Source organism: Branchiostoma floridae, chromosome 1 (assembly GCF_000003815.2).
Source record: "Branchiostoma floridae strain S238N-H82 chromosome 1, Bfl_VNyyK, whole genome shotgun sequence".
In the NCBI taxonomy this organism is placed as follows: domain Eukaryota; kingdom Metazoa; phylum Chordata; class Leptocardii; order Amphioxiformes; family Branchiostomatidae; genus Branchiostoma; species Branchiostoma floridae.
Window position 1 is genome coordinate 8,700,972 of NC_049979.1, and position 24,988 is coordinate 8,725,959.

Below are 24,988 nucleotides of genomic sequence, written 5' to 3' on the forward strand. Positions count from 1 at the left end.
TAGGAGATACTGTGAGCAAAAAAGTATCCCCAGAAAGATCATTCAGGCATAAGGTAGGTACACACATTTGTGATATACATATATGCATTGTATTTCGTGGAATCTTGGCTAAGAGCAAGACGGTCTCGTCCCGCCTGAGCTTGAAACGTTTACACGACAGAGCAATAGTTTCAATGTACATACATATGTTGATATACAAATATTACATATACCTTTACAAATCTTGATAAACAAATAATGCTGTACAATGACGAAGGGTAGAAATGCAAGGATAATCAACATGCCAAACAGATTCAAAGATACATGTTCCACACTCATCGGGTCAGGCAGACAAATGTACATTAACATCTTGCCAGTATTCTAACTGTGATTACGGTTAAGGCAACACGTACAAGTAATCCTTGCTAAAAGCTCCTAATAAAATACAGCTTAGTGTTAATACTATGTGCAGATTTGTAAACTGCAAAGCCATTCAAAAATAGAACCATTATCGTTTTATTATTCCAAGGTCAATGTGTCATTGTGTTTCCTGTGCTTTACATCGGATTCTAATCAGTTGCTTAGATCAATGGATTATTTTATTTTGTCATTTATAGGATTAGAAACTGTAGTGAAAGTAGCGCAGCAAACATATTCAACTAGTTCGGGACCTCCGGTAGAAGTGTATGTTTAAAAGTCTCTTTCATTTAAAGAAAAAACGTTGAAAGTATTTTCTTATACTCATGACATACGTGTTGTGAGAAAAAATTCATAGGAAAATTAACAAATTGCTACGAGGGATCGGAACACTGAAATCTTTACATGACCCTAGCGGCACTTATAAGCCATGGGAACATTCTGTAGCTTGACGTTTCAAAGAATTGATGACACAAAAGATGATACGTTAGGAGAATTGTCTTTGCCGGGTTTGCCCTTTTCGTTTGACGGAGTGACACCGGGAAGGGGGTAATAGTTGGCAACGTCAGTGGGGTAGTACTTGAACGTGACCATGCCCATGGGGTTGTCGGGTTTGCCGCAACGCGACCGTTTCTTCCCGCTCCACTTCGGCTCTTCCGTCAGCTTCCACTTACAGAACATCAGCAGCCAGGCCATGGACGGTTTCAGGACGCCCATGGCGAGCTCCAGGCCGGGGCACTGGTGGTTCTCGGTGGTCGGGAGGAACGTGAGCGGACCCCGCCCGAAGATCAGGGAGCCTCGGAGGGCCTCGCTGCCGGGACACGCGAAACGGTTCCGCCGGAACATGATGGGGACCCGGAAGGACGTGGGATCCCGCCCGGCCCAGAAGGCACTGCCGCACACCACCTCACCCTCGTGCACCTGGTGACATAGGAAGGTACATGGGTGAAGTATGTTTTATCATGGACCAAACAAAACTGCATATCTATATCTAATGTTATTGTTATGAACTTATAAATGTTGTTCTGTAAAGCGTGCTTTGTTTATGAAAAGAAGTCCTGGAATAACAGTAAGCATTTTCTGAATAGGCTTAAATTATCGAAGTTAAACATAGAACAACGTTAGGATTGCAATGGTCATCATTATTCAGTGGTTTCTGCATCTGCAGTCGTTGAAACGTCCTGCAGCTGCATTCGGTCTTTCGTCATCTTCTTCCATTGTGCTTTGCACCCTGCAAGCTCTCATAGCTCTCGGAGTTTCTTTTCTGTTGAAGGAGGACCTCGTGCTGTATACTTGAAGTCATGCTATCATACTAAGAGATTTCATTATTAGATAGAAGTTTTACCTGAAAGATCTCCCTGTCGCGTGTCTTCACGATGAAGTCCTTCCGCGCCCGGCCGAAGAACATCTCCATCGGCGGCCGGAGCCTCAGCACCTCCAGGATAAAACTCTCCACGCACGTCATGGAGCTCAGCACGGCCTCCGTGAACGTGCCCACATTATGCAGGACCTATCGGATATGTAACATTCTTCTGTCATCAGCAACTACACACTCGGACTCTCACACATAACACCATATAAAAGCAACCGACGATGTTATAAAGATGAAAAGGTGAGCAATTGTCATATTCTTGTCATTCTTGGGCCATAATGACTTCATTATATAGATGACATCAACTGGGCACCTCAACTTAAAACTGATGCGAACGTGCGAATATATTTGCTCATTTTGTAGCTTTTGCACGATTTACAGTATGATCGCAAACTTTTTTAAACTTACGGGCAAAAACAGATGCGCAGACAGATGTCATCAATAAAGGTGTTACTAAAAATGGCAATAGTATGGTGTACTCTCACTTTAACGGTTACTTACTTGTTAGTAATTGTGGTCTTTGTACAGTATACTAATTCAATGGGCAGGTGTTAAGTCTCGCGGTTAAACCGCCTCTTATCTAGCGTAAACCGTACGCCGTCAAGATGACAAACCGAAACCCGTCCGATCGGATAGCATTTGTGCAGGAAGACCACGTTTAGGGCAACACCACGACGTGCAGACGACATGTTTGCCTCCTCACGCCGATAGCCTTGCAATCTTCGAACGAGGCTTTTTATTTTTATTTTAGGGGGACGCTAGTTCGCAATTTTCAACGTCGGCTGTGTTCTCTTATTCTGGGAAAGGGAGTTTGTCGACAAAGGGACTTTGCCGTGGAAAGAACTTTGCCTTCCACAGCAAACTCCCTTGCATAAGAGAACCTAGACAACGTTAAAAATCGCGAACCAGCCCCCCTAAAATAAAAACCAGCCCCGTTCGAAGACTGCAACTGAGGTTCGCACACCGAGTCGTTGTGCTTGAGTTGGACGCCGACCCCGGACTAGTCGACTGACATGTCGGCAGGGCCGCATGCCGGGGAGGTAGTGACCGGTGGCACGCGCCACGGTGGGTGACTCTGAATGTGGCAGGTGGGCCGTTAGGCTTTCTACCACAGGTCATGTGTACCGTAGTCTACTACGGAACTTTAATTGTTGTTACGCAATGTAGTCTAGCAATGGCACCGCCAACTCAACTTAACCTCCTTAGTTGGAAACTGAACAAGTGGCCGGAGTAGTCGAAATTTCTCCTTCCGATAAGAACTTAGTTCTATCGCCTTCCGATAAGAACTTCCGATAGTTCTTGTATGCAATTCTCGGCTTCTGTGGTAATGGTCCCTTGAGGTCTGGGGGATTTTTTTTGCTTGCCAATCATGCAACCTGCTCGACCAAAGGAAGATGCTAGAGATTTTTACATCACAACTGTCGTTAAATTGTTGGGCGGTGACCATGTACTGTTCACGAAATAGAGATAGTGGAGCAGGGCATTGTTGATGAAGTATGTACACCACACCTCCCTATTGTCGTTTTGATAATTCAAAATTACTTCAGAAAATTGCATCAAAGACCCACGTTATTATCTGCATTGGCGTACATTGGATTAAATTACCGATCAATCAATCAATTAAACACACGATGGTGTCAGAGTAGTACGTTTTCCTGAACATACCAAAGGCCTAAATCCAGCCCATGCGTCTGAATCAAATGTTTGGTTTACGTTGTAACACCGTTGTCTTCTCTCATCACAAAAGTAACTTGAATTGATCATGAAATGAAACGTGTTCTTCGCACCTTGAGAGAAGAAGTAGAGATCTTATCATCTCATCCGCCAGCTAAGCACTGACAGCTTGAACAATAAGCTCAACTTCGCAAAGGAGCAGACCAAAATAGCTCTCTCATACTGAAACTCTATACAAGACTGTAGTATTGATGTCTTCCCTAAAATGTCCCGCTACTCTTTGGAGTCACGTTTGGTGCAGAATCAGCACATGATACTTAGTACTGATCTACGGTTGGACTCGTTTGTATTTTGACCACCATTTTTTTCCTCTCTCCAGTTAGTAGCCCTCAGGCCTGTTCAGGGCGTACAAAGGGGATTATCTCAGGAAATCAGCTCTAATCTGACCCAATTAGATACTGTTAAGTGTTACAGAAGTAAATGAAAATTTACTCGCATGACGAAAGCAATGTCCATTGCAGTTTGCACTTCCGTCGGCCCCAGGGAATGTGTAAAAGAAACGTCATAGGCTCCGGTTGCTACGTTACCGTCCACTACAAGTGTAATATAATGTTAAGGTGTTAGAAACAAGGTGTTATCACCATCAATTGACAATTACCTTGTTCATTTCCTCCCACATCTGCCGTCTGTCCAGATCCGGCATGGCGGCATAGGCGGCAAGGCAGGCGAGGAGCGGGTTCTGCACCTGCGGCAGAGCGTGGCCCACGATCGTGTACAGGATCTCATGGGTAGCCTCTTCCTCCGTCAGTCCGCACGTCTTTCCCAGATGAATTATCTCCTCATAGGCAGGCGCGTTTCTGATGTTCCTGAGGAGTACGGGCAGGGCTCGCAGTGCGTGAGATTTGGCTAGGTACCGGCCCAGAGTCGGCACCCGCGGCCTGTGGGAATGTAGTCCGTTCTGCCAGGCGCGCACAGACTCGTACGGCAGCGTGGTGCCCAGGATGACCGTCGACACCGCGTCCGCACAGAACCGGTTCACGCGGTCTTCGAAGTCGTAGATGTTGTGTCCGACCGTGGCCCACATCGACGTGTGCGCGTGGAGCTGTTCCACCATCGTGGAGAACAGGCTGTTGGTCAGGCTCCTCTGGATCACCGCCATGGCGAACTCCTTCCGTCTGACGTGCTCCACTCCGTTTGACAACATGCCCGGACAGTGTCCACCCAGCACCGCCGGGCGTAACGCCGTGTTACCAAGTGTGAACGGTACCTTCTCCACTAGGTCCATGTCAAACACGTACCGAATGTTGTGTTGGTCCAGAAGACTGACGACAGTAACCCCGATGTTTCTCCGGAGCACCGTGGCGTCCGCCCCGCCGTAGTTGATCTCCTTTATGGAGTAGTTGCCCTGTTGAAGGGCCCGCCACATGCCCGCATAGTTGGAGCAGCAGTTCCCCATGTCTATGTAACAACCAGGACCGCGAAGCCTAACTGTTCCCACCCAGAAAGTAAAGTGTAGTCCTGTTGTGTAACTCCACTTAGGAATGCGCAAACTTTGTCAGGCCTCCGCGCAGCTACAAGCCGGTCCAGTGAGTTCGGGATTGGCATCGCCTGAAGTGACACAAGTAGACACCAGGAGTTAAACAAATAGGCTGAGCTGTGGCTCTTTTCTTGGCATTTCAATTAAGCCGTGCCGATGTAGTTTCTGGCTGACTTCTCTTTGACAATTTTGTGGTCCCCCCAGGTTGTTTTTGGCGATGTAATCGGTTACCAAAACAAAGTGTCTTAAGGGCCGCCCCACTCTTGACACGGAAGATAATCACATGACCAAACAGTCCGTACGGTCGGCACGAACCTCAGGGTTTTCACGATTTGGAGGAGAACACTGAAGCTCAGAACAGAATACATTACAGAAAACTTTCTATCTTTGTACTCATTCCGCCTCAATGCATTTCTGACAATCCATTATGTAAAATGGACAGGATCCCCTGAGAGTTCGAGACATCGAGCAATTATTCTTAAAATGATTTTGTCCTGCCATCAACATTACTATCATTACTAGTGTTAGAGGTCGTCTCCCTCATGCTCACCTTTATAGTCTGAGTATATCATCAGACCTGTAACGTGACATGTTGCTAGGTGAACTATGTGTACGTATGTTGGTAACAAATGAGGCACTTCGGCAATTACCATTCCTTCCAAATACACGTACATGTCGTACCCTTTTGGAAAGGATACGGGTTATCCGGAGCACTGAAAGGACAGTTCGTCGAGTAAAACTCTCATTATGATCATTACTGAATGAATGAAGACCTTTATTGTACATTCATACCCACTGGGTTTAGTACAGGTCACAACAAATGATACAACATGATATAATGATACAATGAATCTACACTACTCAAGGATCGTATTCTACTGCGTACATTCGGCTTCTTCTCGTTTCTTTGTGATATTGAAAATGTAAGAACAGATATGCTTTATAAGTAAAGGCTTGTCTAGATTCATAAGGAATATAAATTTGTCTATATTACTTAGTTGTATGAAGTGGGGGAACATGGATTCTATTAGTCTGTAGAGTTCAGCTCTCTCTCTCTTGTACAAACTACATTCTACTACAAAATGATGTTCGTCTTCTAACTTATCTAGATTGCAGTATCTACATATTCGTTGTTCTAGAGGAGTGCGGTTATGTCTTCCGGTTTCGATGTGTAATTTGTGGCAACTGACTCGTAGTTTTGTGACGGCCGTCCTGTGCCGAATATTGTCAATATCCAGGTATTGTTCCACATTATAAGTGGACTTGAACAGTCTGTAAGACCTCAATTTGTTTTTAGCGGATCCACCTTTGTTGTCATTGTGTATCTCTCTTAGAAAAGTTTGAAAATAAATGTCTTTCAGACGCTGGTTGATAGAATTGATAATTTGAGACGAATTTGTATTGTGCTGTAGAGGACAATGCCATACATAACCATAGCCGCATTCCTCCAGTGACTGGCGAACTCCTGACGCCCAACACTTGGCTCCAGCCTTGTCTAAATCTATCTGGCAAGAAAGAGCGTCTGACTGGAAACTGTTACTGATTCAGGGAAGGGGGTACGTCACCTTGCACTCTGTCTTCTTTGGTGTACAAAAAACAACAACTTAAAGTTGTTGTTGCCCAAGATCAAGAAATGACCAGAAAAGGACTAGAAAAATGCCACCGGCCATTCGTCCGAAAGCACGTTTACTCCCTGGCTATATCATGGGAGTTTGGCCACCAGAGGGGGAATTCCCGCGAACCGACTCTCCTGACCAATTACTCCACCTTTTCCGAATTTTACCCCGTAAGGAAAACTGTTTTAGACTAACAGTTCCCCTTCTAAGTCTGTGCTCAACTGTTACAAACAGTGATCTGCTTCATCTCCAAGGAGACCGACTCTTACATGGATAATGGTTGATAACCGTACGGGCACGAGGCCGCCGGTAGGTATATCTACAGTATGACGTACACATGGAGATAGAGTTACCGGACACACAGGTGTGAGACAGGTACATGTATGTGTATGAGGTAGGGACCTCTGTGTGAAAGAAAGGACCCTGTCGTCCGGAATAAGACCATAAGCCCAGTGTGCTGCGTCCGCACCTTTCCTCTGTGGTAGTCTTTGTTTGAAACGATCAAAGCCTCGTAGCAAACATGACTGCATTCATGAGTGATCGAATTGTCATTGTGGGCATTTCCTATAGTTTATGCAGACACAATTGGCCGTTGTCTATACGTTGAAATACATGGATATTCTGCAAGGCGTAAGAACATGACTGTTCTTGGTCTATTTAGTTTTTTGAAATTTGAAGACCTGACACAAATCAAATCTCCTCCCTAGAAATTGTCTTGTCAATTGACTCTCTCTGAAAAGAAGAATACTATAACTTTACTGACCGTCTGCATATTTTCAAATATTTCTAATCTCGTCAAAGCCGGTGTCGTACCTGTTTGAGACAACGTGTACATAGCAGGTCCATTCTAGTGTACCAAATGGCTCGAATCGCTGACAGCTCTGTGTGATGTTACCCACCATAAAGGTTGACACAGTACCTAGCATGGCTTGTCACCGTTTGAAACAGGAGACACTGTGGCTGTCAGTACTACGCCAAGCAGAATAATTGTAAAGTCCGATGATCTATCCCATTCCTAACAACGTTCGCTGTCAACTACACTGCTGAATGTTGGCATGGGGCGCACCTTTTTTTTTTTTTGTACAGCATACCTTGCCTTGACGTCCAGGCTTTGCTGGTGCACACTACTAATATACCCACCTTTCAGGTCGATTTGTGACATCTGACAGACACCTTTGTTGTTAACAAACCTCATCCCCAGGTGGTTCAGGTTGTTATTTCACATGAGTTGCCATCGGAAGTCATTGGGGCACAGCACAGCGCCAGCACTTGCAAACGGAGGGACTCAAACTAGTTGTCGGTACACCTGATATTTAGCACGTCCATTCGATCTCCCCAATGCAGGGGAGGGAACCACTTATTCACGGTGTAGACACTGTTTTCATACGCTGGTTTACACAACTAGAGTCTCTATGATGAAGCAGTGCCTTTTGTACTTCACTACAACAGACGAGCAATAAATCTGTATATCTGAGAGGCTGGGGCACCAATGGAATATTATGCAGGAAAATTCTAGACATAATGAACATGCAAGTTTCCGAGTTTCACACAGAAGCTGTATTATAGCTCTGTGGACAACTGTTTTGAGAAGTGGACATTGTTAAGATTTGTTTACCTGTTCAACAGAACTCTCTTGTTGTTGCTGCTCCGACCGCATCAGCCGATTTCCTCCAAGTGATTACTTGACCATGTGTTATTGTATGTTGTATGGCTGTTGCTACGTGTAGTGACAATTGTGTACAACCAGTCAGACGGCGCTGAAAAAAACTGAAGATTGTTGCCGTTCGTGTTTCAGACACAACGTTGCTCATCTTACTGCATTTTCTATGGAGAAATGGCCACAACAAATAGGTTGGTTTATTTACATTTTGCACAGAAAAAAAAGCTCTCTACTTACCACGTCACAGACGTGGGCACTCCTCCAAGTCTCCGACTTGTATTTTTGCGCTTGAGCATGTAGAAACATCGCGTGAGGGTGGGAGTTGTGCTAAATTCCAGTCTCCTTGTGTCAGCGTTGGTAACGAAATTCAGTCAACCTTACGGCACCGTGTCATTACCTGGGTAGATGCGCCGTTACATTTTTGCAGCTTCTACACTGTCCTAAATTGGCGTGTTAAATTCTACGATAAAACGCTAATTATGGCGAACTAAGATAGAACCCGTAGAGTCTCAACCCTAGGTAACCAAACATTTGTTCATGTGCGAACCCCGTAGCATGAAACCATCCACCTGTTGTGTGATATTTGCTAACTACGCAGTTCTGGTTGGATCCAACAGGTGCTAATGAATCTGCATTCCCTGGCGTGGGCTCTAGGTGGCGCTATTTCACTAATCATCATGCGCTATAGGCATCAGGGAACGTACATGACGTATAGCGTTTGGAATTTTGCCTAAATGACTGATGAATTGTAAATACATGTGGCATTCTGATGCCTTCTGTAGTTCTTAGTGCAATTTTCTACTGGTACAGTGATGGTTCTGTATTGTGAAGGCTGAATAAATTGCGAAACTTTGCTCCTTTTGTTATCAGCAGCAAAAAGGGTACCAAAATTACTTCAGTATTAAACAATTGTAAGAAAAACAGAAAACAAAACTTGAGTTGGTTTGATTTAATGTTGACATCTAATACAAACACATTCATATGTATACAAAAAAACTTGCTCTTCTTCAGAAACCAATTCTGGCATATAGTATGTCATACTTAATGCCTCATCCTATAAGGAAGCTTGCATTAATGCTAGGTTAAATAACAGAAACAATTTCTATAAACTACAATAAAAACACACTTTCTATACTTCTGACCAAACAAAATAAATCTTTGCATTCTATTTTACATGTTTGAAACATATCTTTTTGATCTTTATAGTAAAATTGTATACTCAAAAATCAATCATACTGTATATATCAATTTGAATTCTGACTAAATCAAATCAAGATTGTCTTACAATGTAAACTAGACTACAAGTCTACAATTTATAAAGTTGAGCCATGAGTCAAACACTACACAATTGTGTTAAGGTCAGTTTGGACAAGGCACCCAATATTTCTGTACCATACCTATCAATAGTTATCACAGAAATACGTTATGTACTCAGGATAATAGTTCTATGCGTAAGAGTGTGATTTGTGCTAACTGGTAACAATCAGATGTCCGTGCTGGAATAGTACATATAAACGTGCAAAATGACAGATGATCGCCTAACACTAAATTCTCCTTACAATTATCTGTAACAATGACATATAAACATGATTTTATTTACACAGCCTCACATTCCATTTGTATTTCAACAATAAAAAAATTCAAAATATTTATCTCAAGAGAGTAAGTTAAGCATACCAAAATTCATATACAGAGATTGTGCAGTGTGCGCTGTTAACTCAACTCTCATATTTACACTTTTTATTCTTATCAGAAGAGAGTTTCACAGCTCCATGTGCTTCTTTGTTCTGTAAGTTCACGAAAGGTTGCAGCACGTAAATAATGCGGGACGGTGAAAATCAAGAGTTCCCAGTGTCTTTGAGTTTGTGGTTGACAAAACCGAGGTAACATGACAACAAGTTTGCCATGTGATGAGTCAGTTTCGATGAGAGGTCACAAACACAAACACAAAACCACTGCGAATATTTCATGATTTACACTGTAATTCTATAGGAGGATTCTTTATAACTAACACTCCACTTGCTCAGCTTTAGTAGCTGTAGCTCCGCCCTCCATGTCATTCACCTGCTCAGCTGCCTGCTGATTGGCTCTCTGTCTCTCAGCCTCTGCCTCCCTCTCTGCTTCCTCTTGCTCCTCTTTGTCCTACCAGATTGTTGATGGACACTATTACCTCTTATGCTCAGATTAGAATGAGAAAAAAAATTCTACAGCCAGAACAGTAAAGAAAACGTAAAGGAATAGAGATCAAGTACCTTTATCGATTTCTAAAATGAATGACAACATAGAAACCAACTATATATTTCAGAACTGAATGATGTCAACAGAGTATGTACATTTGATGGAACTTACTCCACCCTTGTAATACATGTGTAGAACAGAGTACGCTGATAACACTTTGCCAACATAGTAAAAGGCAGGTCAAGATGCCTACTCTAGTGTTAGATATCAACACTGACCTGTCTCTGCATTCTTTCATACTCGTCTATAGCATACTGGTACTTGGGACTGGTGATGCCGAAAAACCAGGCTAGCTTTTCACCAAGGAAGTCACAAGCTACAGAAAATATACATTGACAAGATATCAGACAGTACCAGACCCTTCCTACACTATCTGAAAAGCATTTACATCAGAATTCAGGTGAGAAGAAAGTTAAGAATATCTGTCAGATGCAGACAAACTGTACTTTGTCTGTCCATACAACCTTTTAACCAAAAGGTGAAGTCCAAGCATCTATGTGCCATGCAGCAAGCAACATCCCATTCACTTTTACGGAACATTCTTTTTTTACATAAATTCATCCCTTTTGAAAAGTCAATAACATTTCTCATAAGTATAATTGAGTTTTTTTTTTAAAGTTTTACCTGCAAGTCCTCTGCCTGCAACGAAGGTGGTGTAAAACCACAAGTATGGGCCCCAGGTCAGAGTTTTCTGAAGGGAATGAAAAAAAAGAATGTTATGTCAACTTTCCAATGCTATCAAACAACTAACAATGCCAGAACATCATTAGCAGAAAAAGTAGAAGAAGTGACAACTAAAACTAGCATATGCTAATACTTACCAGGTCCTTTTTTTGAGTTAGGTATCAGTGGTTGCATAGAGGAGAAAGAAGCAACTGCATTAAGTACATAAAGTCATTTTTTGAATTCATATGGTGGACATCCTGAATTGTTAAGTGCTGACTTAGATACTTGACATTGTTTGTTGTGAGTACTGATTGTTGTCATCGCAAATCACTTCCATGATTCAATTTTTGCTCCTTTTCAGAGAGATTTTAGAATTGATTACCTCTCATTAATAAACTGGCATCAAATGGCTGAGTGGCCAGGCTAGGAGACATGAAATCACGAGGTCATGGATTTGGTTCTTGGCAATCCTAGCTAGACATTGTGTCCTTGGGAAATGCGCTTCCAATTCAGCACTACTTTCCTTACTCTATCATGGTTTAAAAACAGGTTCCTGACTTTTGTTTGGGAGGTTACCACCTATAAACTACTGTAAATGCAGAAATGTTCGCGGTGGATTAACGTTCGCGGTTTTCGCGGTGACCACTTCACCGCGAATTTAAAACCACCGCGAACATTTTTCTATCATGGTATGAGACTGCAGTCTATGGTGCTACCGCGAAATTAAAACCACCGCGAAAAGTCCTTTTTCCCGCTACCGCGAAATTAAATCCCCGCGAACTTAAATGCATTTACAGTATTACACAGATGCTGCTGTAGGAGAGACACATGACTTACAGGGTCGACTGTAGGCTCATCCACCTCATCCTCCTCATCTGTGCTGAACTCCTCGTAGATCCCATCACTGCAGTGGAGCACACGCCGCGGCTTCTTCTTCTTCTTATGGGCAGGACAGCTGGGCAGGTGTTCATCCAGACTCACTGTGTGGAACCCCTGGGTGTCATCCTGGATGGGGGCAGAAACAATACTGTCCTTATGTACTCACCATGTCAGATTTATCACTGACTCAATATGTCCAAGGAGGTTCAACCTCCTTGATATGTCTAAGGTTGGATCATGAACAGCCTGTGTTTACACAATCTCTCGTGGGCTGGGGTTAACTAACCCCTCCCCTAGGGCAGCGGCAATTGTAGGGCCAGCCGCTAGGGTTGCAATTTTAGTCAGGCTAGATTACATAAGGTTATACTTGATTACGTTGTATATCAAAAGTACAGAAAGTCACTGACATCTCAAAAGAATGTGTAATCAAGGAGGTTGTTTCCTACTTCTATGTAACATTGCTGTGCCTTCTTCTCATTCTGTCTTGTGATTTCCTGATGGTTACAGTCTCACAGCTTAATTTTTTTAGAGTAGATTAGAGTTCTTCGGTTGAGTAGGAGTTACACTCCAGTTGGAACCGATCCTCTTGAACTCGAATAATTCAAGCTGAGATGATTTGGACTCTTCATCTCAGCTTACTGTCATGCTGGGTCTGTGACTGTGAGGACTGTCCAGTGATTAGCATGCCGTCTCATATCGTATCATCAAACGGAGTGACTTAGTTGTCACTGCTTGTGGCAGCATTTCAGCATAAAATATTGAGTATAGTATTCCCTTTCCAGTTTTATTTCGATCTCTAAGAAAAACAACAACCTGCAATTGAACCCCCTCCCATGTAAGTATAAAATGTCACTCATAAAGCTTTTCCTATTGGTAACAGTAACATTTAAATTACATAATCCAAACAACATAAGATCCCCAGTATAAATGGCATCAAGTTTTGACAATGATACTTCACCATTCGTTTGTCCTGAAGTAAAACATCGTCTGTAGCGACAACTGAAACACCTGACGACGCCATCTTGGTTATTTCTAAAGATGACGTCATTCTCATGGGACTCATTTTCGTGTTTTCATAAAAAACGGAGATGTTTGTAATAAAACATCCAATTCCTTACCAAAAGATAAATCAGAAGTTATATTTTGTTGTGGCTAATGAAGTTTTCCGATAAGCTGGCATTATGTTTATGACAATTTTGTAATTTGACCTTTGAACCCAAAAGAATGACGCAATGTCGGCATGAAAAATGATCAGGACGAAAATTTGATGATCTGTGAGTCATTGTGCCAGGCACATCAGGCGCTGAGCGATAGACAGCCCGTTGTTTGGTAAATACGGTAACCAAACACATCCGATGTACATTCAGATATGATGTTAGTTGTTGCTGAGGTGAGAAAGCCGGCAATGTGACCTCAGGGACAGAAACGGCGACCGTTGGACCGGTAAGATGACATGTTGTGTTGTGATGATGCGGTTGGTGTATTCCCTCAAATTTTGATCTTTGTACTTCCCCTTAAAACTGTACTGTTTTCATTGTTATTTTGTTGATGGTAGAATGTCCCTGACCTTAGCGTATCTCAGAGATTTGCGATACTGCCCATATTTGACCTACAAACACTGTTGAGAAAGAATAATAAAACAGGTGTAACGTTAACGTTATTAATACTTGTAACAGAAAACAGAACATGTTATGACACAAGGACAAAAGAACCCATAGAAGCCACACCAGCACGTTTATTAGGAACAATGACATAGAAATGTAAGAGAAAAAGTAACCCCCATGTCCCCGATCAAAGGTCATAATTTTCCTCAAGTGTTTTCAATTCATTGTGTTTACTGATCAAATCAAAATACTGTAAATCCTGAAACATCAATGGTGGTTTCATTTTTTGCTGTTTTGTTGTTGAAATAAATGGTTCATTGCGATTGTGAATTCATGACACAGTGAATAAAGTTTCCAAATTATTTATTTCAACCACAAACACTGAAAAATCCAGGACCTCCACTTCCCTTGTACTATCAAATTAAGTCCCTGCAAACATAAATGAAGTTACAGTACAACTGTTGTGTTGTTCCCAGATTTTAACGTTAGGACCGGACTCAGGAAGAAGAGAAGATGGCCAGTGGTTTGCTGAAGGGAGCTGTGCTGTTGTTAGTGTCTGTGTTGTCCTGGCTGTGTGTTTACATGAAGGGGAGGTACACAGTAGATGTGCAGAGCCTGCCACAGCACCCACGCTCACACCAACCTCCCTATCCCGGGGGGACGGCAGACAACTTACTATGGTTCCTTCAGGTAGGTATTGAAGTCTGTCTCAATCTCCCTGTATGTGAGATTGTTGATGGAAAACAACTTGTTTTTCTTTTTTTTCTTCACATCGCACTTTCAGTTTGTGATTCTGTCACCTCCTTGCGATATCATTCTCGTGCTCACACTCACTCACTATCTGGTTCAGCATCAGCTCCCCCCCCTACTTTTGCCCCTCGCGGGGTCATTTGGGGGTATCCTATGCAGATGCAGATGCATCCGTTGTTCCCTGTCTTGCAAGGGTTTGACATTGCGGGATGTTGTTAATGTTTGTGAAAGAAAAATACCGAGTCATTTGTTAGACTGGTATTCATCGGATTCCATACTTATACCTGGTCCTTGTCCAACGGGTTCTTGGATAGGTACCAGGTAGCTTAGAATATGGATGGATGCCAGGCTGGTAGTTGCACTGTTGGTGGCAGTGTTCTTTAGTACTGCAACAGCAATGCAGTGTTACATCATGGCACTGTTGAGGGCTATTTTCCAGATCTCTTACCAAAGTTACCATGCACCTGTTAAGCCCAAATGCTTTCAAAGTGGTTGTTTTGTTTGAAATTGATAAAACTGCAACACACTGCTAAAAAAAAATTCTAAAGCTAAAAAAAAATTCTAAAGCTTCTTCTTTCCTGATCACATTAGCTCAGCTTTCTGGCTTTATTGCAAAAGAAGACCCTGATAAATCAATATGCAGGCTATTCTGGTCATAACTAGGTCATTTAATAGCAAGGACATGCATTTTATTGACCTCTGTTGATATTCACTGACTGGATCCATGGACAGTTGTCTGTGGTATGTTGTCCAGGCATCTGTATCATGTTATATTAACCTTCCAGTCACTGAGATATTAGATTTAGATTAGATCTAAACTTTGCAGCCAAGGGGTCCCAGGATATCATGGAATATGTCTTCAGTACACTGAACAGAATATTTGTATTTTCATTTCATTCATTTCATTTTGTGTTTGTAAAAAATGTACCTTGATCTGTAAAAGATGTGTTTGATATTGAGTAGTTTTCCTGTTGATGATTGCAATCGGTGATTGTACCTTAATAAACGGTACAGTCAGTAAGTATGGTAATTGAGAGTAATGTGTTCAAATGGTACATTTACATCTACCTTATTAGATGATCCACCATGCCAGCTGTCACTCCCAAGAGAGCCAGGATTTTTGCATATGAGCAAAAAACACTGACTCATAATTTAACGTACATGTATTTAATTCTAGTGTCTGAGTAGACAAATGGAAAAGTGAGGCAAGAATAATATGTTGAATACTACATTTTTTCCTAACTTGTTGCCCATTGCAGGTGTCAGACATCCACATCAGCAGGTTCTATGACCCACAGAGAGTGACAGACTTAAAGCAGTTCTGTACTGAGAATGTCGATGTCTTTAAACCTCCCATGGTCCTGGTAACTGGTAAGTTTTGCTTGAATGTGGAAATATATAAACCATTTTTCATTGCTGCTATCAGGTAAACTGTCCTTATTCTGTTATTGTCCAGGTGATATCCCTTAAAAAAGCCCTGATAGAAAAAGTTGTGAGAATTGAAACCTGGACAGTATGCGGCTTTGTTCATTGCCCCTTATGCAGATATCTTTCGACTAGACTGTTAGTGTTACCACTGAGCAACCAAACATTTGACAGATCTCTTATCCAATTACATAGATAATTAACAGATCGTTTTATATTTTGTGTGTTTTATTGCCTACTAAATCATACCTTTACATCTTCCATCATGTTCCAAACTGTTAAATTAAGGGTCAAACAAATTCAACATCGGTGGCTTATTGGAGTGCTGCATAGTGTAAAAGGGGCTTTGAAGTTTGACAATATTTTTATCAGTAACCTAGCTGAACATAAATGATGATACATGCTAGGTGTACAGGTGCCTCATCTGATTGTGGTTGATTTTCTCATCTGATCTACCATATGGCTCTATGAAATTGACAGTCTGTCCCAAACCTGTTTTTCGTGTATTTTGTATATTAGGTGATTTGACCGATGCTAAGACCATAGACCGGGGAGGGTCCATGCAGTATGAGGTGGAGTGGAGGACGTACTACGGTGTGCTGAAGGAGACTAACGTTATGGAGAGGACATTGTGGATGGACATCAGAGGCAACCATGGTCAGTAGGCTCCATTGATATTCATCTACCAGGTTACATAATCATATATCAACCACTTTGAAAAACAGTGTGTTTGTGAGATCTCTAGTGCAGTACTCCTCAGGTATCGTATGCACAGTTTAGATACGCAGTAGTGCATCAAACTGGGGATGTTATGTTGGAGATCACTTTGGATGCATTTTTCAAGTTGGAGCATATATGTGTTCTTGTAGAATTGTGTTAGTAGATGTTAAACATTTTGACTCATGACATGCGCAGCCAGGATGTGTTTCATATTTAGGTATTTTTGTAGGTAAACAGTACTTAAATGTACCAGTAGGCCTCAAGTGTTGACCACTTCTTTTTGTGCCTTCCAGATGCTTTTGATATCCCTGCACTGCACAGCAATAGAAACTTCTTCAGGTATGTGCTTAATGTGAATTGAAACATCTAGGTGTCCTAGCTCATAGTGAGATATCCAGAATCAGAAAAAAAAAACATATTCAACAATACATTATCATAGTGGAACTGTCTGTTCAACTTTAATGCTTAAACTTTTCTCTAAATGTGCCAATGAAAATAAGTTGTAAGAGATGTCAATAAATGATCATTATAATTCAAAGGATTAGGAACCTTATAGCTTTACAACAGAACTGCTGCCATATATTGTGCCAGCTACTGTACTGCACATTAGGCAGCCACAAAAGCACTGTTGACTTGTGTTGAGTCATGTTGACTTAATGTCAATCTTTCCTCCTACAGACAGTATTCCTCCATGGGGCAGACAGGAAAGATATCATACCACCACGCCCACAAGACTCCGTTTGGAACCTACTCCTTTGTGGCGTTAGACGCTTGCCTCAACCCTGGTCCAAGGAGACCCTTCAACTTCTTCGGCTATCTTAATGAGGTTTGGTGCTGTTTAATGAGATTGCAATATACATGTAAAGTTGATGTAAGCCGTTCAGTAGAAAAAGAATCAAGGTTAGAAATACTTGACATCTGTTTTCTGCAATGCAGTTCATAATACAGAGTCTGTATACTTTTAGCTTGCCATATGGCAAGTTGTTGAATTTGGCTCTTCAATCTGAACAAATTATTTGCAACTTGTAGATTGCGAGTGTGTATTTTGAGACCTGAGAGTTCTTTGCAGTTGCTAAGGATACGTTTCCCATGTGATCACTCCAAGCTATTGTTAGGAAATATTTTAGCAGGGTAACTTAACTTGAACTGTTTAGATTCAGATGTTGTCATAGTAGTGAGCTGGGAAGGTTGAATGCTGCAATGTTTCCTCCCTCAGTCTTCCCTAGCCACCCTACAGAGCCTTGCAGATGAGACAGTCCACAGTAACATGACTATCTGGATGGGGCATCACCCTACTGCTACAATCCTGTCTCCTAACCCTGGCATCAAACATGTCATCAGGTACTGGGAACAACAACAACTCCTCTGAATACAGCAAACATGTAACACATTTGTGTACATTTTTTCATTTCATTTATTACATTACCTGATCAATTTGATGTTTGTATCAAGGGAATAATTAGAACAAGGGTGGAGCAATAATGAGTATTTTTTACATCTCCATCCCATGACATGCTGTAATGGAGGACTTTCTCCTGTTGTTATGTTTTCCCCAGGAATGGAATAGCTTACCTGTGTGGCCACCTGCACGACCTGGGCGGGCTGTTTCCTGTCATGTACTCCATGCAGGAGGGCGGGACCTTAGAGCTGGAGCTGTCGGACTGGATGAACAACAGGAGGTGAGCTCCACTTTCACCATTTATAACAAGAAAATGCTATACTTGCATTTGGTGTTTAGGGTGTCAAGGCTCTCTTTTACGATTTTGTACATGAATTGATTGTGATCAGTGAAAGTCTGTCTGTTGACCTAAACTAATTGAAGCAATAGTCTCAAAAGTGCTCATTTTTCAAGCTCCAAATTTAAACTGTTAATGATCTAGATAGATCTATTATGAAGAGATGTATTTGATTTGAAACTTACAACTGCTGACACAGTGTTGACTTTGGTCTGAGCTGTCTAAGATGACCCCTCCCTTGTTATCAAAGGTAGATTGTACAAATATTTCAGTATTAGAAATAAAGGTCCGTAATTTTGCTGCAGGTATCGCCTACTTGCTGCTGACCATGACATGCTGTCGTTCGTTGATGTGAAACTCGGGGAGTGGCCAGTGGTGCTGGTGACCAACCCCAAACATGCCATGTTTGCAACACCTTCCCATGAACCTCTGGGGAGGATACGGCATTCTACCCACATCAGGTTAGTCTAATATTTCATTCTGATGACCCTGTGTGTCGGGTAGAAATTGCCGGGTTTGCCGTCTAGGTGGATGATGTAAATCACCATATGGCTGATATGAGACAGAGGTTTGCCAGGCCTCCACCTGGGTGATTTGCAGTGAATCACCAACTACCGACCAAATGATTTGGACCATTGCACACCAGGGCATTCCCGTACTCTTTTTTGAAAGATTTATAGGTGGTAGATCATATTTAAAACTTAACATTGTGACAGACTGGAGCCTGTTCCAAACTTGTAAAACCATTCTTGCAGATTGCCCTATCTTTTTATGATGGGACAATTTTTATGTAGGTACATCAATGCTTAACCTTAAGTTCTATCGCCATTCTGTAGGGTGCTGGCATTCTCCCCAGATCCCATAGAGAAGGTGGTAGTGTGGCTGGATGGTGTGAGGTTCTGTGAGGCCAGTCATGTGGAGGGACCCTTATTCACCTGTCCCTGGAACCCTGCAGACTATGGGACAGGCCTGCACACCATTGCTGTGGATGTCTCTGTGAGTTTTGGGTGTCTTACAGGAACATGCCACTAACATGGAACACAACTTTTGAATGCTTAACTCACTGCACAAAGAGTACCATCTGATCACACATGTGCCATAATTTTGCATAGAATATTCAAGGCTCGAATGTCTTCCATATGAGTCCAATTTAATCCTTCTGTGAAACAACACGTGCATATACATTCCAGATGATTCTGGTCTAAGACCATACAGTGTACCAGAGACACTGAGACAGAGAAAAATTTGAATTATAGTTATGCAATCATCTAAAGCTTATAACATGTACTGTGTAGTGAAAAACTCAAAAGACATACATGCACACTAACAGTTAAATTGAAAGGATTTACGATATGAAATTGTGGCAACTTTTTTTAGAGATTACTAATTTTCCCCACACAGGACAGGAAAGGTCGTACCCGGCACCAGGAGCACCCCTTCTCTGTGGACGGCAGCCGGGCTAACATCTCCTTTGTCCAGACGGTCATCCTGCAGACAGACTGGCTGGTGTTGGTGGGTCAACTGGTTCTCCTGAAACTTTCAGACTGAAGACTTGATGAACATACTTATTTTTGGACAATGATGTATCATTAGTTGGAAAGTATAGGATTTTACAACAAATCGTTATGATATGTTGCATGAAAACAGATTTGTTGAGTAGTTGAGAGATATCATTCCAGTATGAATATGTGCTTTTTTTTTCCCAATGACATCAAGTTATACAACCAATTCCTGAGAAGGTAGTGATTTAACAACCTGATGAAACTATTTACAGATCTATTGTCATGTATGTTCAAACCCCGACCCGACTCGGAGAGAGGGATATAGAGAAAGTATGGGAGTTAAACACACTCCATTTAAGCAGTGGATTAGCCTCCTACTGTAGTGGTCTGTGTAGCCCAAGAGCTATTAAAATGGAAACAGGTACAGCCACTACACACCCAATGGTGTGGGAAAGATTTTAACTACTTCCTGTGTGTTGTTCCAGATGAAGCTTGTATTCGTGCTGGTGTTCACGGCTGGTGTCCTGTCCCTGCCAGTCCTGCGGTACTGCAGCCCTGCCCTGCCCCCAGGTGGGTCCAGCCTGGACAGTGTTGGTGGTGCTGGCTGTGGTAATAAGGGTTCCCCCTCATTCCTGTCTGCTCATCCTCTCCCTAATCATCCTGGCCTGGTATCCAGCCTATTTCTAGCTCATCTGATTAGGCCCAGCAAAGAAAAATGTTCTATTTCTGGTTACGATCCTGAATAAGATAGGATCGACAGGTAATGATTCTCTCTCTTGTTTTAAAGTTTAATGTTTGAATGGAAAAAAGTTGCAGTCTTCTGCAGGGAAGTGATCAGAGGGCTAGAATAGTATGGATACCAGGCTGAAATCGCCCAGGAATCATCCTTAATTTCCAAGTTCCACTTTTACTTACTCTCTCTAGAATTATTTTCATTCACAAATCATCATTATTTTATTTTTTCCATCTGCCATTAGATCATCATTGTTCTGTGACCTCTGTTGGAATTGTTGTTTTTTACCTTGAACACCATCAGGCTGTTCTCGTTTACTGGAATTACTGGGAATATCAGCTTGGTGTGGCATGATGAACATGAGTAAAGGTAATATATAATCACCTAGAATCAATACAATTTCGATACATGGATTCATAGCACTAAATAATGTAATTTCTGTCACAAATTTCATGAAAAATGTAACTCATTGACACCTGAAAATTGTGAATGCCATGAAATCTGTTGGTCTTGTTGAATTAGTTAAGAAAATAAATGGAATGTAATGTCTTCTAATGTTTCTTCTGAAATTGTCTAATGGTGCTATCACATTCACTGTACGTCCTCCTGCGATTTTGTTATCTTGCGATTTTCAAGCTTGCTGTAACAAAACCAACCAAGACAAAGATCTAAGCCTTTTTGGCAGCATGACAGCTTAAGTTTGTGCAACAAATGCACAACTATCCCCAGAATGCCTGCAGTTTCTGATCATACAACAATCATATGACAAATGTGTCAAGGCCCTTAGTCCCAATATCATTTTTTTGCAGGTGCGTACCCACGCCAGTTTGTACAGAAGTGGCTGTCACGGCTGTCTCTGCTTACCAAGGTGGACCAGCTCTACTACCCGCTGTTCTGCTTCGGTGTCTACATTCCTATAGGTGGGTCTCAACCAGGTTTCTTTGAGACTCACTCCTGGGCTGTATGAGTAGTTTGCTCTTGACTTCGTGGTTGAATGTGAAATTGCTTTTTAGTGGCTCATACTTGGTATGTAACTTTATGTCACTAATTGTGATAAAGTGGATCAATCAAAAGAAATTCTGATTTCATGTGTACAGTATCTTTTTTTTTGCTGCAACCAGATTTGGTCAGTCATAAATTAGGATTTATACAGCCTGGTTTATCTCATTTTGAATGGCAATTTTTTGTTTGCAGCATAGCTTCACTACAATAGTACCAGCAGCAGATGATTACGTTGATTTTTAACCTTGTTAAGTGTAGATTCCTGCAAAATTTTTCTTGCAGAGTGGCACAAGGTGAGTGGATATGTTTGCACTGTAGTGTTACCTTTCCCAGTCAAGTGACTATATGTTTCTTGCATGTCTTCGCTACATCAGGCCCATGGTTTTACGGCGAACTGATCCAAGGGTGCCATGGTGCACTCTTCATGCACGGGACCTACATAGCTGGAGCCTACGTACCAGGACTCTGGTCACATGCCTATGCCACTCTGCAGGTTAGGAATATAGTGAAGGGTTTATTTGTCAATGCTCTCTTTGTGTCTCTGCTACCATAGGCCCTTGGTATGTTGGAGAACTGATCAGAGGGCACTACGGTGCGCTCTTCATGCATGGGACGTACATAGCCGGTGGCTCCTTGCCGGGGCTAAAAACCTATGCCTTTGCTTCAGTACAGGTAAGAATCTTAGTTGAGAATTTTGTGGATTTTAAAATTCAGATTGGTTCTTCACAATTGGGGGATTTTGAATTCAGATTAGTTCTTCATGATTGGTAGATACATGTATTACCAATACATGTATTTCAACTGTCCAAGAACTTTCATGCATGTACAAGTTACCATACATTGTACCTGTTACAATCCTCATGCCATGAAGGTCCTCAATGGTTTGCTTGTGATGTCAATGACCACAACACAAATACACAGACATAAATGAAATTCTTATACTTTTTATAAGTGTATACCTGAGTAAGTAATTTGCTACTTTTATTCATAAGTGATCATCCTCTCTCTCTCTCTTTCAAAGCACAGGTTTCTTAGTCCATTTATATATACCATATTCAGTATGTCTTTATTAATTAATGTTCAGCACATGATGTTCAGGTCAATTGACTAGGTAGGTAGGTAGGTAGGTAGGTTCAGTACATTAGAATGCTCTAGGTGTGATGATAGAGCAAGTATATCAGCTATAATGCCTTTTGTATGCTTTGCTTTTCAGATCGCCCTTTTCCATGTGCCATTGACAGTCTACCTTGCCATGCTGCTGGATAACCATCTATGCCACCTCAGCCATAAAAACAACCAAGCCTCCAACAACCATGCCAAACCCAGATACAGGCTGTATCGGCAGCTCATCGGGCTCCTGCGACTTCATGGGTTTGGGGTCTTCTTTCTCATCTGGCAGTTATATTCCAGCTATTGGGTCCTGGTTGCATACGGGACCATGTCGTTTCTAATATGTCCCCTGCGTACATGGTCTCTTCTTCTGGCCGCTTGGCTGATTTACAAGGTGCGAACGTTGCCAAAGGAGAAAGTCGCCCACCTGGTTAGATGATGTACACTGTGTATCTCAGGGTTTTAAGTTGAATGAAATTTATGTGGATTATTTTAGCAGCACAGTGTGAAAGTGAAAAGTTGCAAGTGTTGCAATGAGATGTGTGAAATATAGCAGTCATGAAGTCCAGACTTGTGTAGTGGGCTCACTTGCCACATTATTAAAGTTGAGCATGACAGAAGACAGGTGAATGTGGTGCAATATCTTGTCTTACATGGACCTCCTCACAGTATAATCAAGGGTTCATTACATTTGATGATGAGGTACTGTAAATTCGCTTATTTTAATGGGGACCTAATTTCAGAGTAGGAAGAAAAAAGAAAAGCTTTTTGCTGAAATTTGAATTGTGATTGAAATGATTATGTTGTGCAGTAGTAATACATTGAAAATGTGTATTCATGATTTCGTGTTGGAGAGCACAAAAACATTATGAAGCACTGGCAGTACTTATAGTACATTTATATTGAAGGACTAGATAGAAGCAGTCCTAAGACATACAGTTCCTGTGTCAGATGTTGATGTTACATTGCTGCTGACCACAGAAAGTGCAAACGTTTCAATCCTTTTTTAAGCCACATCGTAGCAAATATGTGTTAGATATGAAAGGTAGTGTAATGTGTGTGAAATAGAGTATTGACATCTTTTGCATGAGCATACAATTTGGTAGGTTATTGATGTTGTCTTTGCAGGTTTTGTGCATTGTGAACTCTCTGTGACATGGCAATGCTAGATTTGTCTCTGTCCAGCAACACATCTGATGGGGAATATTGATGTTGGGTGAAAAGGTCACTTACAAAAACCTGATTTATTTGCATTGGCTTGTAGTCAAACTAATCTCCAGAACCTGCCCTTCCATTCCAGGATGGAAAGTTGCTTGTTTGGATGAAAAAAAAATTCACATTCACTCAGTTTGTCCCAAAAATCTAACTTCATGACTCAAAATTGATTTAAAAAATGTTTTCTTGGCTGAAAATAACCAATTCAACAGAGCAAATTAACAAATAAATGAGCTCCCAAGCAATGATGGGATTAAAAAAAATTAAAGCTAGAGACAGTCCTGATCTACTCATTTTTTGTTTTCAACGAAAAATCTCAAAAAGTCAATCAAGAAGGCTAGATAGGTGACAAGCTGAAATGTAGAACTTTGGAACACAGTGCAAGGAAGAGATGTATACATCTGTTAGTTTACATGTTCACACATCATTCCTACACAGTCTTAACTAGACTGGTCATTTTGGTCAGTAATACATTTGTAGAAGCCTGATGTGTAAACCAAGATGTAATATTTACATGGGCAAATACAAATCAGCCAAAGGGTCACTGAAAGGAACCCTGAGCTTCAGCCAAGTTGAAATTTGAATGGACGACTGCTATATGTGTCAAAGCCATTGTTGTCTTGTTGATGTACTTATATATGTATATGTGTCGTGGAATTAAAGGTATCTAGTGTATGTATATAGTGTGAAAATGAGAGCACACTCTTGCCACACAATGTTTTGAATATGGTTCACAAGTGTGTTTATGATCTGTATGTTGATGTAACTATTTATACGTGTGATGTCACATCTGCTGTAGCCTGGACACCACCCTCCGCAGTAACCGCTAGTTCCATCTACAGAGGATGGTACCCAGGCTGTATCAGGTTTCCTCAGCAATTAAAGCAAATTTCAACAACACCACAATTGTGTTTCCTGTTGCTTCTTTTGTATGTAGTTGACCAAATCTTAATGGCAAAATGTGTCTGCATTTATTGAGATAGAATTGACACTGCTTAGAAAGATATGACAGAGAAATGTTTGTTCACACATTTATGCAATATACATAGTCAATGGCATGTAGCAAAATTAAGTTAATAAACAGACTTGGTTCATTTTCTTCTGCCACGAAAGCAGTCTAACTGTATGTATGTAATTATCATAATGGCGTAAT

The 24,988-nt window shown here is 41.5% G+C and overlaps 3 protein-coding genes across 11 annotated transcripts; 1 reads left to right on the top strand and 2 right to left on the bottom strand.

Moving 5' to 3' along the window:
* Window positions 1-49: 49 nt before the first annotated feature.
* Window positions 50-5,010, bottom strand: LOC118413009 (fatty acid hydroperoxide lyase, chloroplastic-like). Its single transcript, XM_035816129.1, has 3 exons — window positions 4,101-5,010; window positions 1,742-1,906; window positions 50-1,317 (listed from the first exon to the last, which is right to left on the bottom strand). The coding sequence occupies exons 1-3, from the start codon at window positions 4,896-4,898 to the stop codon at window positions 853-855; spliced, it is 1,428 nt and encodes a 475-aa protein (XP_035672022.1). The 5' UTR covers window positions 4,899-5,010; the 3' UTR covers window positions 50-852.
* Window positions 5,011-9,214: 4,204 nt separating this feature from the next.
* On the bottom strand, window positions 9,215-13,170 carry LOC118413018 (protein FAM177A1-like). Of its 3 annotated transcripts, none has more exons than XM_035816141.1 (6): window positions 12,997-13,170; window positions 11,997-12,164; window positions 11,315-11,323; window positions 11,118-11,184; window positions 10,712-10,809; window positions 9,215-10,397 (listed from the first exon to the last, which is right to left on the bottom strand). In XM_035816141.1, exons 1-6 carry the CDS (start codon window positions 13,099-13,101, stop codon window positions 10,263-10,265), a joined length of 582 nt encoding a protein of 193 aa, XP_035672034.1. In that variant the 5' UTR covers window positions 13,102-13,170; the 3' UTR covers window positions 9,215-10,262. The 3 variants fall into 3 exon arrangements, with proteins under 3 accessions (XP_035672034.1, XP_035672044.1, XP_035672052.1); XM_035816151.1 differs by having other exon boundaries at window positions 11,315-11,320; window positions 12,997-13,168; XM_035816159.1 differs by lacking the exon at window positions 11,315-11,323 and having other exon boundaries at window positions 12,997-13,122.
* A 104-nt stretch (window positions 13,171-13,274) lies between these two features.
* LOC118412969 (transmembrane protein 62-like) lies at window positions 13,275-24,503 on the top strand. Of its 7 annotated transcripts, none has more exons than XM_035816073.1 (16): window positions 13,275-13,481; window positions 14,119-14,332; window positions 15,652-15,763; window positions 16,337-16,474; window positions 16,831-16,876; window positions 17,216-17,363; window positions 17,754-17,878; window positions 18,094-18,216; window positions 18,579-18,734; window positions 19,110-19,269; window positions 19,675-19,785; window positions 20,261-20,384; window positions 20,812-20,877; window positions 21,318-21,428; window positions 22,064-22,182; window positions 22,724-24,503. In XM_035816073.1, exons 2-16 carry the CDS (start codon window positions 14,156-14,158, stop codon window positions 23,057-23,059), a joined length of 2,052 nt encoding a protein of 683 aa, XP_035671966.1. In that variant the 5' UTR covers window positions 13,275-13,481; window positions 14,119-14,155; the 3' UTR covers window positions 23,060-24,503. The 7 variants fall into 7 exon arrangements, with proteins under 7 accessions (XP_035671966.1, XP_035671958.1, XP_035671974.1 ...); XM_035816065.1 differs by lacking the exon at window positions 22,064-22,182 and adding an exon at window positions 21,885-22,003 and having other exon boundaries at window positions 13,276-13,481; XM_035816081.1 differs by lacking the exon at window positions 22,064-22,182 and adding an exon at window positions 21,885-22,003 and having other exon boundaries at window positions 13,276-13,481; window positions 20,261-20,345.
* The last annotated feature ends 485 nt before the right edge of the window (window positions 24,504-24,988 follow it).